Genomic DNA, 15,738 nt, shown 5'->3' on the forward strand with positions numbered 1-15,738 from the left:
ATGCCACTTTTTCTCCTCCCTCTGAGTGACACTGGCATGTGGCAGCATGCAACCCAAACTGCCTAGCCTTTCCCAGGTGGAATACCGACTGCCATTTCTTTTGTTTCCTCTCTTCCTCTCAGCTGCAATATCTAGAGAACTTTCTGAGATCACCACAGCAGAGGCTGAGCCTATGGTTCCTCGAGGAGGCTTTGACTCTCCCTTTTACCGAGACAGTCTCCCAGGTTCTCAGCGGAAGACCCACTCGGCAGCCTCCAGTGCTCAGGGCGCCAGCGTGAACCCTGAACCTTTACACTCCTCCCTGGACAAGCTTGGGCCTGACACACCAAAGCAAGCCTTTACTCCCATAGACCTGCCCTGCGGCAGTGCTGATGAAAGCCCTGCGGGGGACAGGGAATGCCAGACTTCTTTGGAGACCAGTATCCTCACTCCCAGTCCTTGTAAAATTCCACCTCCGACGAGAGTGGGCTTTGGAAGCGGGCAGCCTCCCCCGTATGATCATCTTTTTGAGGTGGCATTGCCAAAGACAGCCCATCATTTTGTCATCAGGAAGACTGAAGAGCTGTTAAAGAAAGCAAAAGGAAACACAGAGGAAGATGGTGTGCCCTCTACCTCCCCAATGGAAGTGCTGGACAGACTGATACAGCAGGGAGCAGATGCGCACAGCAAGGAGCTGAACAAGTAAGGGACTGAGGCACTCTCTTCTGTGTTAAATGGTCCATTTTATTGTGAAGTACAGAAAGCGTAAGAGAGGAACAAGAATCGTTCTTCACACTCCCACCTTGAGGCAGCTGGTTCTCTGCTGTTTGTCAGATGTCCTTCTAGGCTGTTGCGTCTTCATATATGTGACCATGTGTGACCTCTGTGCACCTAAATTGGGATGATTCCTTAGCAGTCCATTTCAAAATGAGTCTTTTTATATAGGCCATTTTGTGCCTCTGTTCTATGAGGACACTCAAATGCTTTCATATGTGCCCTCTGCAAGCTGTAGGCTGAAAATGAGGTTATGGTATTTCAAAGAATATAAGAGTATTTGTCACAGTGTTTCCCTCTCTAGCTACAGATTATTCTTATTATTTTCTATTTTGGTGTCATAGTTCATTAGGTGGAGATAAAATCATCAGCATTTTATGCAAGTTCAGATGGCCTGACATCCCCTCCAGACCCCCTGAGGCATCCAAGTTTTCATAGAAAGGACTCTAGCTGAGAAATGGTTTCCCATCCTTCTTTTATTAGCTACTTTACAGGTGCTTGGGGAATATTTTTATTTTTCTTCTTATATACTATGCTATGGTGGAATTTGACAGGGATTACAGTATTTAAGCTCCCTCTTTTTAAACGAGATTTGGTATGATAGGCTCAGGTAAATTACCTACTTTTTCCTTAAATTTGAGTGATAGTAGCTTCACAACAGAGTGTGCTCCCTGTATATTTCAACAGACAGGGTTGAAAACGGCTCTCAGTGTGTTTGACTACTCAGTTTCTCTGGAGAGCTGGCCCCAGAAACGGAGGCCACGGTGTATGCAGTGCAGCTCAGCCTGCAACCCTCTCCGCTCTGGATTTGTTTTTTAAAGAATTGTGTTTGTTAAGCTAACAACACAGGTCCTAGGCAATGGGGCGAGGGCCGCCTCCCATTGTGTCCACTGTACGCTTCTCCTCGAATTCTCTGGAGGAGACCTGGAATTTGAAACATTCTTATGCCATTGCAGATTTTGACAACAAGGAAGTGATCTAACTTTGCTGCAAATAAAAGTCCAGATAAGTTTTTTTCTTGGTAAGATCGGTAACTTTGTTACTCAAAAACTTTCTTCCTAGGTTGCCTTTACCCAGCAAGTCTGTGGACTGGACCCACTTTGGAGGTAAAGTTGTTACTTTAGCTCTCAATCCAGCCCACATGGTTCCTGCTTGCTTGTTGCCCTTTCTGTCCTTGAAGGAGGTGCCCTCTGGGAAACAGATCTCCCCTTGGCTAGTGCTCTGGCCAGGCTATCTGCTTGGCTAAAGGATCTCAAGTGTTGCCAAGTCAGCATTTCTTATTTTTGAAAAGTGGCAAGTACTATGCACTTGAGAGTATAAGTGCAAAATACAGACTTCCTGCCAGGCTTCCCTAGAGAAGAGCAGAGTGAAGTGCCTTCCTGGGGGAGAACACACAGTGAAAGAAGGGTCTTGAGAAACAGGGCGTCCGAAATGTGTGATCTAGATTTGTGGGGAAAGGAAAGCAGGCTCTCAAAGAGTCATCCCACGTGATAGGACCCTTTGCATTCCTTCACGAGGGAGACACATAGTCCATACTTTCCCCCCTGCTGTTGCTGGGAGCCAAGTGGTCATTTGCAAAGAGAGTGGTGATTTGTTTTTTAAAGAATTGTGTTTGTTAAGCTAACAACACATGGGAAGGGGGCTTGATTGAACGATCTGTAAAAGGCATTTCTGCCACCCTCCCTCTGCTTTAAAATCAGGCTCTCCTCCTTCAGATGAGATCCGCACCCTCCGAGACCAGTTGCTTTTACTGCACAACCAGTTACTCTATGAGCGTTTTAAGAGGCAGCAGCATGCTCTCCGGAACAGGCGGCTCCTCCGCAAGGTGATCAAAGCAGCAGCTCTGGAGGAACATAATGCTGCCATGGTGAGGACGGGGAGGGGACAGGTGGCGCTTGCTTTTTGTTTTGTTTTGGGTCAGCATGATAGCTCATAAAGCACAGCAGCCGAGGAGGTCAGAGTTCCTAGTCCTTCCCACTCCTTGGGGCAGGTTGCTTGAGATTAAGACATGAATGGTGACACCTCGGAATTCCCTCATAATTCTCAGAAACTGTGGGGACAAGTGATTTTGTGTATGTTTGCATGTAATTGGCCATGATGAAGGGTCAGAAGACGATTTTATTTTTCCAAATGTAAAACCAACTCTTGTAAAGCTATTTCATGGCACAAAACTGAAGCGTGTATTGTACAGTGTGTGTGAAGCCAGTCAGACCTGGAGTTTGAATCTTGGCTCTACCAATGTTACCTTAGAAAAGTAACTTGGCCTCTTGAAGCCTCTGTTAGCCATGCTATAAAATGGAAATAACAATAGCAGCACCTGCTCTTTAAGTTGTGATGGTTACAAGAAATTAGGTCGGTAAGCCCTTGCTGAGCGCCCAGCACACTGCAAGCATTCAGTAAATGCTCATCGTTTTAGTGAACTTAGTACCATGTTTGAGAGATTTTATTCCAGTGTTGGCAGTCAGACTTTTGAAAGTATTGGAAGCAAATTGATCCCTGAGAAGATTTGTTTAAGCAACTTAAGATCCATTTGCTTAATGTAAAATTTGGAAAACCTTGACCTAAGGCCAAGTAAGACAGTAGTGAGCTCTAAGTGTTTTGGTCTGTAGTTACATTGTCAGGGTAGCTTATGACTATTCAGATGAAATGTTTGCAGTGTGTGTTAAATTGCCTGTGTTGGAAGACAGCTAAAATGATGACATTTCTGGTCTCTGCTAGAAAGATCAGTTGAAGTTACAAGAGAAGGACATCCAGATGTGGAAGGTTAGTCTGCAGAAAGAACAAGCTAGATATAGTCAGCTTCAGGAGCAGCGTGACACTATGGTAACCAAGCTCCACAGCCAGATCAGACAGCTGCAGCATGACCGAGAGGAATTCTACAACCAGAGCCAGGAATTACAGGTATAAACTGTAAAGCCAAGTGCGAGAATGCCGGAGAGCAGTGGGGAGGGAGGCAGTCGGTTTCCTTGGGTGTCCTCGACTTGTTCAGCTTCACTAAGCTGAATGCTTTTCTCTCTGAAGTCATGGCAGAAATTCCTCATGGCAGGTGAATCTTACTTAGGGCAGAGGTTCCCCAACTTTGTTGGTTCATATAGTAGCTCCCTTAGTGTCTCAGTCATTTTCTTTTCTGCAGCCAAAAAGAAACACTTAACAGTTCTGTTCATTAAGTAGATCTGAATAACGTAGTGAGTATGAATGTCCTAAGAACTTAGTAGCTGTTCAGAGATAATATACATAAATTAATTTTTTTAAAAAATAATTGCAATTACTAATGCCTCGTGTGCACCACCTGTTGGGCACTGCATGGTATCTCAGACCTTGAAATCAGAGTGGACAGTGACACCCTCATTTCCTGTTTCACACTGGTTTTCCTTGTGGTGCTTTGTATCACTGCACCCAAAAAAGCCCGGCTTCACAAAGACGTCATCCACAGATGCAGCATCATTTCCAGCCAGTTAGTAATTCACAGGGTGTCCAACAGATGGCGCTGCGTCTCCCTCGAAAATTTAAAATCTTTCTGCAACATCCCTGTGAGTTTGCTATGTAGCCTCAGGGCTCTTTGGTGCACAGTTTGGGAACTGAGGATCTAAGGTCTCTTTTTTCTTTTGTTAAACAGTAAGGAACTCAGAAATCAACCATAACTTACTTTTTAAAACTAAGACATCAAATTCTGAGGGCCCAAGAAAGTAGAGCCGTTGAGCTAAGGCATTCCCAGGCCTCTGTGGGCTGGTGGCTAGGTAGGCTTGTGATCTGGCCTGTCGGTGCTCCTCAAACTTCATGTCCACGTCTCTTTGGGCAGACGAAGCTGGAGGACTGCAGGAACATGATTGCAGAGCTGCGGATAGAATTGAAGAAGGCCAACAACAAGGTGTGTCACACTGAGCTGCTGCTCAGTCAGGTTTCCCAAAAGGTAAGAAGAAATGAGGCAGACTTGAATCTGTTGAAACACTATTTGCTAACATTCTTCCTTCAGACAGGTTAAAGAAATAGATTACTTGAGTGTCTGTGTCATGGGTTCCCAACAGGAAGTGGTTCTGCTGCCCCCATAGTCCCTGACATTTGGCAATGTCTGGAGACATTTTAGGTTCATGTTTTGGGTGCTGCTGTCATCCAGTGGGTAGGAGCCAGGGTGCTACCAAATATCCTACAATGCACAGGCAGCCCCCTGCAACAAAGAAGTATCCATCCTAAACCCTGCTCTATGTGTATCCCATGGATCTCTTCCTTCATACCTTGTTTACATAAATGTCAAAAGTTTGTTCAGGTTTTTGAGTGTGATTCCTCCTTCTTTGGGAATCACTGCACTTCATACATCATTTTGTCAAGAACGGTGAGTTTTCCCTAGGGCTTTATGCCACTGGGCCTTGGTGGTATACCTGTCCACCTTCTCCAGGTGTTCTGTGGGTGGTCAGTTTGATGGACTGCATTCGTGCTGTCCCCTTTGCAAAGCACAGTTCTGAAGTGCGTTTCTGCCTATTTTTGTTGTCCTTGGGTGCCATCCTCCCCACCTGCCATTATGTCAGGGACTGTGAACCCATGGGACTTGTTTATTTTGCCTTAACATTGAAATAGTGTGCTGCTAGCTGATTCCCTGTTCAATGATGTCTATGTGCTAGTTTTATTCGTCGGATTTTTCACTTTGCTTATGTTTTTTGGTTAGCTCTCAAACAGTGAGTCGGTCCAGCAGCAGATGGAGTTCTTGAACAGGCAGCTGTTGGTTCTTGGGGAGGTCAACGAGCTATATTTGGAACAACTGCAGAACAAGCACTCAGATACCACAAAGGTATGCCAGGGCTCAGGGAGCCAGACCTTAGTGGGGAAAGCATTTCAGACCCAGACAGTATGTCTCCCGCATGTCACAGAGAATGGCTTGATGACTTGTTTCCTAAAAGACGGAGCGGCAGTCCCACTACTCCCTGGTCCAGCTGTATAAGCACTTTCCAGCCACCATGTGAGCTTGTTTCTCCTATTGGGTTGCTTTGAAGTTAACTCACACTGAAAGCACCTAATGGTAGTTGGTAGAGAGTAGGTGTAAAGTGTTTCCTTTCTCTTCCCTAGGCCCCCTTTCAAAGAGGGAGAGAGAAAAAGAAGGATGGGGGACCAATTCTGTTTAACGTACCTCTCAGGACCATGGATATAGAGTGCTGTACATGCCTTTTTTTTTTTTTTTTTTTTTTTTTTTTTTTTGCCTTCTAATGTTGGATTTCTGCAGATGGTAGTTCAGTCCTGGCAACAAGGCCAGCATTGGGATGATCTTACGTTAATTAGTGCCTCACCAGTGGTGTCGAGGCAGAAGTTTTAAGTCACTTTATAAATAGCCTCAGGTAATGTTAGTGAATGAGGTGGGAATTGAATTTTAATAGTAGCTGTTCAGATGCTTCCTGTCACTAACTTCTCCATCACACATGGGCCTTCTTTTTAGGTTTCTTGGGCATGTGCTTTGTAAAGAGTCTTTTTCGGCCGGATGTAGAGAGGAGTCTTAGAACTGGAGACAGTAATTTTCCTAATAGAGTTACTCTTTATTTCTTGGCTCCCCTCAGCTCTCAGATTCAGACTCTCTTTTTTAGAAGGATGTTAGATGTGGGACTTTCTCTAGAAAGCAGCTATCACTTATTTTGGAGGTGTAATGACTGGGAACAGAAAGGGGGAGAAACAGATCCGAGGCACAAGAGAGCTCCTGAAAAAGCTGCTGAAACGCGCCTGTGCCATCTCCTGAGAGAAGCCTAGATGGGCGGCCTCCAAGGAGCCCTTGTGCTGTTTGGGACCTTGAGTAGCCACCTCTCCGTGGGGCCCTGTTTCCCAGTTCATAAAACAGGGGTGATGCAGCTGAGTTGTGATAGTCAGGATGCCTTCAATCCTGAAGTTTTGTTTGGTAGACAACAAAAACCAAACTAGGGCTGGGCATGGTGACACATGCCTACAGTGCCAGCTATTTGGGAGGCTGAAATAGGAGGATTGCTTGAGCTCAGAAGTTCTAGACCAAGCCTAACAGTCTCCAAAAAAACAACAAAAACAAAAACACTCAACTGGCCTAACAGTGAAGAACTGTATTGTTTCACTTGACAAGAGGTCGTGAGGCAGGTGAGTTCCAGGTTGGTCAAGTTGGCCATTCAGGGACAGCATCGAGGAGCTAGGCTCTTTCCACTCTTCTGCACTGCCTTGCTTATCCTGCAGGCCTTGTCTTCCAGCTAGCTGCACTCATAGTTGCTAGGTGTGTGCCACAGGCACAGATATGACAGGCAGACACAATGATGTCCCACAGAAGAGGAGAGCATCTCTTCCTATTCCTCAGCAAGAAAATCTTTTCCAGGCTGGACGTGGTGGCTCATGCTTGTAATCCCAGCACTTTGGGAGGCCAAGGCGGGTGGATCACGAGGTTAGGAGATCGAGACCATCCTGGCGAACATGGTGAAACCCAGTCTCTACTAAAAATACAAAAAATTAGCCAGGTGTGGTGGCGCACACTTGTAGTCCCAACTACTTGGGATGCTGAAGCAGGGGAATCACTTGAACCCCGGAGGCGGAGGTTTCAGTGGGCCGAGATCACGCCACTGCACTCCAGCCTGGTCAACAGAGCAAGACTCTGTCTCCAAAAAAAAGAAAAGGAAAAAAAAACCTTTCCCAGATGATCCCACCATACTTCTCATCTCCCCTGTTGGCCAGGCCTGTCCTGTGCCCATCCCTAGCCTAGTCATTGCCTCAACCCAGTCAGGATTTGCTCCTGAACCTGGAGCTAGTGTTGCTCTTGTTCCATCCAGAGGAGGAGGAAGAGTGAGTGGTGGGGAATCAGGTGGGAACAGTTGGTAGGGGTAGCTGTAAGGATTAGTGAGAGTGCACGGATGTTCCTGGCGAATGTTCCTGGTTCAATGCTTTGCATGATTATCCATGAATAAGTCCTATTGTTTATGACAAAGGCCAGATAGATGTGTTCATTTACCCTGTGTTGAAGTCTGGAGCCATTTAGCACAGCTGGAACAGCCACATTATCTGAGAGCCAGTTCTGAGTTTAAATCAGTTGCATTCTATAACAAGGAAGCACTGGCCTTACCAGACAGCATCAAGGCAGGGGCGCCTCCGTGAAAACTCATCTCCTTGCTGTTTATGGTTTATTATCTTTTTTAAAAAACAAATTTATGGCAAATTTTGTGTTTTGTACATTTTACCACAGTAAACATACACATACAAATGTAACACAGGCTTAAAAAAACATCCTTTCCGCCTTCTTTCTGAGCATTAGTGTGTACTTGCTCTGGGTTTCAAGCTGTTCCAATCTGTCAGCAGCAGGCCATCTGCCTTAGCACGATCAACAAACCTTGTCAGGGCACCCAGTCTGCAAAGGCTGCTTTGCTTGAGCAGACCTGCTCCATTGGCGTTCCATTCTGTAGCCTCACCTGCGCTATTGTCAGGAGGGGGAGAAAGGGAGAAAAGAAAGCAAGTGACCTGCGGTACCACCGGACTGAAATGATAACTGGATAGTGGCGTATTTTCACTTGGTGTTTTGTATATGTATGTTTGCATAGTTGATTGTACTGTTCACACAGTCTTGTAGTCTGCTTTTTAATCTTTTTACTGACACCATATCATTTTTTAAAAAGACTTAGAAATATAGGATGTATTTTAATTTACTTAACTGTTCCCCAGCATTAGACTTAAACGATGTTTCCAGGTTTTTGCTCTTATAAATATGCTGTGATGATTATTTTTGTGCAAAATCTCTATTTATGTTTCACATGATTTCCTTGGGGATAGATTTCAAGGAAGGGTTACTAGGATAATACTACCAGCTTACTTTCCAGAAAGTTGTACTAGTTTATATTTCTACTATCAGTATACTAAAGTGCCTTCTCAGTCCTTCTTACATTGTCTTTTCAAAATGGATACAGCATGTTTATTTTTTATAAGTACTAATTCCAGTCTTTTTTTTTTTTTTTTTAAGGAAGTAGAAATGATGAAAGCTGCCTATCGGAAGGAGCTAGATAAAAACAGAAGCCACGTTCTCCAGCAGACTCAGAGGCTTGACACCTCCCAAAAACGGATTTTGGAACTGGAATCTCACCTGGCCAAGAAAGACCACCTTCTTTTGGAACAGAAGAAATATCTAGAGGATGTCAAACTCCAGGCAAGGTAACTTTCATCAGGAAAGGCTTTTGTGTTTTTATTAAGTGGAACTTCCTATATTCTGGCTGGTCTGTATCTTTCAGAGGACAGCTGCAGGCCGCAGAGAGCAGGTATGAGGCTCAGAAAAGGATAACCCAGGTGTTTGAATTGGAGATCTTAGATTTATATGGCAGGTTGGAGAAAGATGGCCTCCTGAAAAAACTTGAAGAAGAAAAAGCAGAAGCAGCTGAAGCAGCAGAAGAAAGGTAGGAACAAAGAACTGATTCATGACCTTGGGATTAAGCTGCCAATTCCAGCATAAGGACTGTGTCACATGGTGTGAGAAGCAATTGTAGCTGATTAGACAGGGCTGCAACGCTCAGCTCACTCCATTTCAGAGACCCACTCTGACATTCCTTTCCTCAAAATGCCCAGTGATCTCTTCGTGTTCGTTTTCCTGGCCTTGAGTCCCTCCGTATGGCCACGGGAAGTGTTCACATGTAAGATTGCCAACTAGTATCCCTAGTTGTGACTTAGGTTTCTCTTGATGAGATCTCTTGCTTGAGTCCAGTATTATAAAACAGAGAGTGGGCTAGCGGAGTTCAGTGTCAGTGTGAGTGAGTGTCAGTGTAATTCCACATCTTCCGAATGTGGACGCTGCAATCACCAGCTCCTTTTTTCCTCCCCGGCTTTCTTATAGGCTTGACTGTTGTAATGACGGGTGCTCAGATTCCATGGTAGGGCACAATGAAGAGGCATCTGGCCACAATGGTGAGACCAAGACCCCCAGGCCCAGCAGCACCCGGGGCAGTAGTGGAAGCAGAGGAGGTGGAGGCAGCAGCAGCAGCAGCAGCGAGCTTTCTACCCCGGAGAAACCCCCACACCAGAGGGCAGGCCCATTCAGCAGTCGGTGGGAGACGACTATGGGAGAAGCGTCTGCCAGCATCCCCACCACTGTGGGCTCACTTCCCAGTTCAAAAAGCTTCCTGGGTATGAAGGCTCGAGAGTTATTTCGTAATAAGAGCGAGAGCCAGTGTGATGAGGACGGCATGACCAGTAGCCTTTCTGAGAGCCTAAAGACAGAACTGGGTAAAGACTTGGGTGTGGAAGCCAAGATTCCCCTGAACCTAGATGGCCCGCACCCATCTCCCCCGAACCTGGACAGTGTTGGACAGCTACATATCATGGACTACAATGAGACTCATCATGAACACAGCTAAGGATGATGGTCAATCAGTGTTAACTTGCATATCGTTGGCACAGAACAGGAGGTGTGAATGCACGTTTCAAAGCTTTCCTGTTTCCAGGGTCTGAGTGCAAGTTCATGTGTGGAAATGGGACGGAGGTCCTTTGGACAGCTGACTGAATGCAGAACGGTTTTTCAATCTGGCATTGAAATGCCTCTTGACCTTCCCCTCCACCCGCCCTAACCCCCTCTCATTTACCTCGCAGTGTGTTCTAATCCAAGGGCCAGTTGGTGTTCCTCAGTAGCTTTACTTTCTTCCTTTCCCCCCAAAATGGTCGCGTCCTTTGAACCTGTGCAATATGAGGCCAAATTTAATCTTTGAGTCCTAACACACCACTTTCTGCTTTCCTGAAGTTCAGATAACTGGGTTGGCTCTCAATTAGACCAGGTAGTTTGTTGCATTGCAGGCAAGTCTGGTTTTGTCCCTTCCAGGAGGACACAGCCTGCAAAGCTGGTTGTCTTCACATGAAAGCTTTTACATGAGACTTTTCCACTGCTTTTTTGATTCTGAAGTTCAGCATCTAAAGCAGCAGGTCTAGGAAAACAATGGTTTATTCACACTTACATTCTTTTGGCAGTTCTGATAAGCTTCCTAGAAAGTTCTGTGTAAACAGAAGCCTGTTTCAGAAATCTAGAGCTGGCACTGTGGAGACCATACACCCTTTGGGAAAGCTCTTTTCTCTTCTTCCCCCACTACCTCTTATTTATTTGGTGTTTGCTTGAATGCTGGTACTATTGTGACCACAGGCTGGTGTGTAGGTGGTAAAACCTGTTCTCCATAGGAGGCAAGGAGCAGTCACTGGGAGAGGTTACCCGAGAAGCACTTGAGCATGAGGAACTGCACCTTTAGGCCATCTCAGCTTGCTGGGCCTTTTGTTAAATCCTTCTGTCTGCAGGCCTCCCTTTGTGTGCACACGCCTCTTGTTCATGTCAGCTTATTTGTGACACTGCAGCAGAAAGGCTCTGAAGGTCCAAAGAGTTTCTGCAAAGTGTATGTGACCATCATTTCCCAGGCTGTTAGGGTTGCCTCACTGTAGCAGGTTCTAGGCCACCAGAAGGGGGGCAGCTTTTTCATACCAATTCCAACTTTCAGGGAGCTGATGTCATCACACTCTCCATGTTAGTAATGGCAGAGCAGTCTAAACAGAGTCCGGGAGAATGTTGGCAAAGGCTGGCTGTGTATACCCACTAGGCTGCTCCACATGCTTACGAGAGATGAGACTAGTCAGAAAAGTGGCAGTGGCAGAGAATCCAAACTCAACAAGTGCTCCTGAAAGAAATGCTAGAAGCCTAAGAATTGTGGTCTGGTGTTCCAGCTGAGGCAGGGGAGAGTTGGTAGGAAGGAGCCAGTGAACTTGGCTTTCCTGTTTCTCTTCTTTCATTAAAAAGAATAGAAGGATTCAGTCAAAGAGGTAAAAAAACTGTCATGGTACGAAATCTTAGTGCACACGGAGGCTTCGAGCACGAAAGAATAAAAGTCTTTTTTTTTTTTTTTAGCATGGCAATAAATATTCTAGCATCCCTAACTAAAGGGGACTAGCCAGTTAGAGACTGTATGTCACCCTAGCTATACCAGCAGAAAACCTGTTCAGGCAGACTTTCTGGGTGTGACTGATTCCTAGCCTGTGGCAGGGCGTGGTCCCAACTACTCAGCCTAGCACAGGCTGGCAGTTGGTACTGAGTTGTCAGATGTGGAGTATCAGTGACACCACACATTTAATTCAGCTTTGTCCAAAGGAAAGCTTAAAATCCAATACAGTCTAGTTTCCTGGTTCAGTTTTAGAAAAGGAAAACATGAACAAATTTAGAAAGGGAAGGAAATCCCATCAGTGAATCCTGAAACTGGTTTTAAGTGCTTTCCTTCTCCTCATGCCCAAGAGATCTGTGCCACAGAACAAGATACCAGGCACTTAAAGCCTTTTCCTTAATTGGCAAAGGAAAAGAGGCCCAAGTGCAAAAGAAAAAACACTTTAGAAACAGACAGGTTGTAAAAATAAAGGGAAGAAAGGAGGCAGCCTGGACAGAGGCCTAGGCTGGAAGCTTCATGGACGTGTCTGCGCAGGGCCCTCAGCTCGTCCATCTGGCCTAGGTGTCCCTTTACTCAGCTTTATAACAAACGTGGCTCCAAGCTCAGGTGCCTTTGAGTTCTAGGAGGCTGTGGGTTTTATTCAGCTACGGTTGGGAGAATGAGACCTGGAGTCATGTTGAAGGTGCCCAACCTAAAAATGTAGGCTTTCATGTTGCAAAGAACTCCAGAGTCAGTAGTTAGGTTTGGTTTGGTTTTGGATGTGATAAACCTGCCAAGAGTCAACAGGTCACTTGACCATGCTGCAGTGAGTAGTTTTAAGGATGGAAAGGTGATAGTAGGACTCTGGAGAGGCAATTCAGTCCTGGGCAAAGGTATTAGTACAATAAGCGTTAAGGGCAGAGTCTACCTTGAAACCAATTAGGCAGCTTGGTATTCATAAATATTGGGATTGGATGGCCTCCATCCAGAAATCACTGTGGGTGAGCGTACCTGTCTCAGCTGTTTGGCCAATGTGCATAACCTACTTGGATCCCCACCTGACACTAACCAGAGTCAGCACAGGCCCCGATGAGCCCGAAGTCTGCTGCTGTGCAGCATGGAATTCCTTTAAAAAGGTGCACTACAGTTTTAGCGGGGAGGGGGGTAGGAAGACGCAGAGCAGATGAGCTCCCGAGTCCCTGCAGGTGAATAAACGCACAGATCTGCATCTGATAGAACTTTTACGGATTTTCAAAAAGCCGTTGACAAGGCTTTGCTATAAAGTCTATAGAAATTGTTATGGGATTGGAAGAAACACGTGGTCATGAATATAAAAAAAAAAAAAACCCCAAAGGTAGGAAGGTCAAGGTCATTTCTTAGATGGAGAAGTTGTGAAAGATGTCCTTGGAGATGAGTTTTAGGACCAGCATTACTAAGGCAGGTGGGCAACAGTGACCTCTCTCGGTGTGTCCACAGAGTTTCTCAGGAGAGAAAACTGCCTGACCTTTGGGACTAAGCTGCGGAATCTTCTTACTAAGCTTGATGAGTGGAGAGGCGAGAGGTGAGGTACTTTGTGAGCCAAAGCTTATGTGACATGGTCGGGGAAACAGTCCAAACTGTTCTGAGAAGGTGAACTGTTACAACCCAGGACAATTAGAAAAATTCACCCACCATGTCGCACATTACTGGGTAAAAGCAGGGCAGCAGGGAACAAAACTCCAGACTCGTGGGCCGTCCCCATTTTCAACAGCACACGTAGTTTCTGGTGTATTTGTTGAGAAAGATACAACTCTAGTAGTTGTTCAGGGGAGGATGTATAAAATGGTCATGGGGATGAAAGGATCTCTGAGACCACAGAGGCTCAGACTCGCTGTTAAGAATAGAAAACTGGGTACGTGTTTCATGTAGCCAGCAGAACCGAAGTGTGCTGTGACAAGCCAATGTGAATTTCTACCAAATAGTAGAGCATACCACTTGAAGAAAGAACGAACTGAAGAGCACACAAAAGTTCTGCATAACGGGACTCACCTTTTCTCACCGAAAGCACTAAGAGGTGGGAGGAGGCCTGTACAGGCTGGAGGAGGGTTTGGGCAGAGCGAAGGCCCAGCCAGGACCTTGGTGAGATGGAGTGCCACCCGCCTCCTGTGGATACTCTTGGAGAGTGGTTCCCCCAGGTGGCTCTGCCCCACCTGGAGAAGGAAGCTGCCTTGCGTGGAGTGACTCAAATCAGTATACCTATCTGCTGCACCTTCACTCTCCAGGGTACATGCTTTAAAACTGACCTGCAACAAGTATCGGAAAAACGTATCCAGTCTGAAGATGTTTGTGTATCTGTTTACATCCAGAGTTCTGTGATACATGCCCCCCAGATTGCTGCAAAGATCCCAAGGCATTGATGGCACTTGATTAAGCTTTTGTCTGTAGGTGAAAGAACAAGTTTAGGTCGAGGACTGGCCCCTAGGCTGCTGCTGTGACCCTTGTCCCATGTGGCTTGTTTGCCTGTCTGGGACTCTTCGATGTGCCCAGGGGAGTGTGTTCCTGTCTCTTCCATGCTGTCCTGCAGTCCGTATCTGCTCGCCTGAGGGAAGAGTAGCTGTAGCTACAAGGGAAGCCTGCCTGGAAGAGCCGAGCACCTGTGCACACGGCTTCTGGTCATGAAATGAGTTAATGAAGGCTTCCCAGCTTCCTCCCCGCTTCCCAGCGCCACATTATCCATCCTGTGAGATAAGTATGCTGGTTTAACCATTGGAATGGACCTTTCAGTGGAGACCCTGAGAGTCTGAGAACCCCCAGACCAACCCTTCCCTCCCTTTCCCCACCTCTTAACAGTGTTTGGACAGGAGAGTATGGTGCTGCTCTGTGTAGCAAATACTTTGGCTTATGAAAGAGGCAGCCATGCATTTTGCACTAGGAAGAATCAGTAATCACTTTTCAGAAGACTTCTATGGACCACAAATATATTATGGAGGAACAGATTTTGCTAAGACATAATCTAGTTTTATAACTCAATCATGGATGAACCATGTGTGGCAAACTTGCAGTTTAAAGGGGTCCCATCAGTGAAAAGAAACTGATTTTTTTTAACGGACTGCTTTTAGTTAAATTGAAGAAAGTCAGCTCTTGTCAAAAGGTCTAAACTTTCCCGCCTCAATCCTAAAAGCATGTCAACAATCCACATCAGATGCCATAAATATGAACTGCAAGATAAAATGGTACAATCTTAGTGAATGGGAATTGGAATCAAAAGGGTTTGCTGTCCTTAGAATGTTCTAAAATGTCAAGGCAGTTGCTTGTGTTTAACTGTGAACAAATAAAAATTTATTGTTTTGCACTACTCTGCTGTGTAGACATGGAGTGGCTTACACTGGCCTTGGCAGCCTTCTAGGTCAAGCAGGGGACTGGTCCAAAGACACAAAGCCTTCGGGTCTGGTCTGGCTACCTTGGGTGACTGGAAGAGGAGCCTGACAAATAATAGATTTGGGCTTTTGTCTCTAAGAAGACCCCTTTTATTCTGGCAAATTATCTGGTGCACAGCCACAAATCCTACCTGTATCTGCCTCAAATTCATGCTCTTCCTCAAAGAGTGGCCAAGTGGCATAGTGTGGGAGGGGGTGACTTGAATCCTTCTACAGAAAAACTCCCAGAGCCAGGCTGTCTGCAGGGGTGTGTTGCTCCTCCGTGCTGGCATGTTGGGTGTCTCATGTTTTGGTGGCACCACACTGACACTTGAGTGCTCCAGAGCTTGCCCTCTTGAGCCTTGCTGGTTGTGTTAATGTGAGTGTGCCAAGGAGACAGTGCAGCTCCCAACACTTCCTTCTCCGTGCCTTTCACGGGCTTTAGAAGAAGGCCAGAAACTGCCTTTACACAATTTTGACATCTACCCTGGCTTATGATCTCTTGGCCTGGGACTTCCATATAAGGACCAGGGATGAGTTTCATTTGCGATGTGGCTTTCAATTGCTTGCCTCTGCCTGGCTGTGTCTGGAAATCAACATTGCTCTGCCCATTTTATTTTTATTTGTTTTATTTATTTGAGACAGAGTCTCACTCTGTCACCCAGGCTGGAGTGCAGTGGCCTGGTCTCGACTCACTGCAACCTCCGCCTCCCAGGTTCAAGTGATTCTCCTGTCTCAGC

At 45.9% G+C, this 15,738-nt stretch overlaps 1 protein-coding gene and 1 long non-coding RNA gene across 29 annotated transcripts in view; one reads left to right on the forward strand and one right to left on the reverse strand.

Annotated features, from left to right (window-relative positions):
• Positions 1 to 14,937, forward strand: part of TSC1 (TSC complex subunit 1) — a 53,886-nt gene extending 38,949 nt beyond the window's left edge. For 16 of the 27 annotated variants that reach the window (XM_055270554.2, XM_055270560.2, XM_055270573.2 and 13 more), the window contains 9 exons: positions 123 to 681; positions 1,816 to 1,859; positions 2,454 to 2,620; positions 3,472 to 3,654; positions 4,553 to 4,663; positions 5,414 to 5,536; positions 8,690 to 8,877; positions 8,955 to 9,116; positions 9,551 to 14,937. In XM_055270554.2, the coding sequence (XP_055126529.1) occupies positions 123 to 681; positions 1,816 to 1,859; positions 2,454 to 2,620; positions 3,472 to 3,654; positions 4,553 to 4,663; positions 5,414 to 5,536; positions 8,690 to 8,877; positions 8,955 to 9,116; positions 9,551 to 10,070 (2,057 nt within the window). In that variant the 3' untranslated portion in view covers positions 10,071 to 14,937. The remainder of the gene's footprint in view (positions 1 to 122; positions 682 to 1,815; positions 1,860 to 2,453; positions 2,621 to 3,471; positions 3,655 to 4,552; positions 4,664 to 5,413; positions 5,537 to 8,689; positions 8,878 to 8,954; positions 9,117 to 9,550) is intronic. The other 11 variants (XM_055270571.2, XM_055270572.2, XM_055270578.2 and 8 more) reach the window with 2 other exon arrangements.
• LOC129478750 (uncharacterized) lies at positions 3,648 to 10,374 on the reverse strand. Of its 2 annotated transcripts, none has more exons than XR_008656463.2 (3): positions 10,296 to 10,374; positions 4,400 to 4,588; positions 3,648 to 3,880 (listed from the first exon to the last, which is right to left on the reverse strand). It is a non-coding gene; the product is annotated as an uncharacterized lncRNA (long non-coding RNA). The 2 variants fall into 2 exon arrangements; XR_010119921.1 differs by having other exon boundaries at positions 3,648 to 3,875; positions 4,396 to 4,588.
• Positions 14,938 to 15,738: the final 801 nt, after the last annotated feature.

This window comes from Symphalangus syndactylus, chromosome 3 (genome assembly GCF_028878055.3).
Source record: "Symphalangus syndactylus isolate Jambi chromosome 3, NHGRI_mSymSyn1-v2.1_pri, whole genome shotgun sequence".
In the NCBI taxonomy this organism is placed as follows: Eukaryota; Metazoa; Chordata; class Mammalia; order Primates; family Hylobatidae; genus Symphalangus; species Symphalangus syndactylus.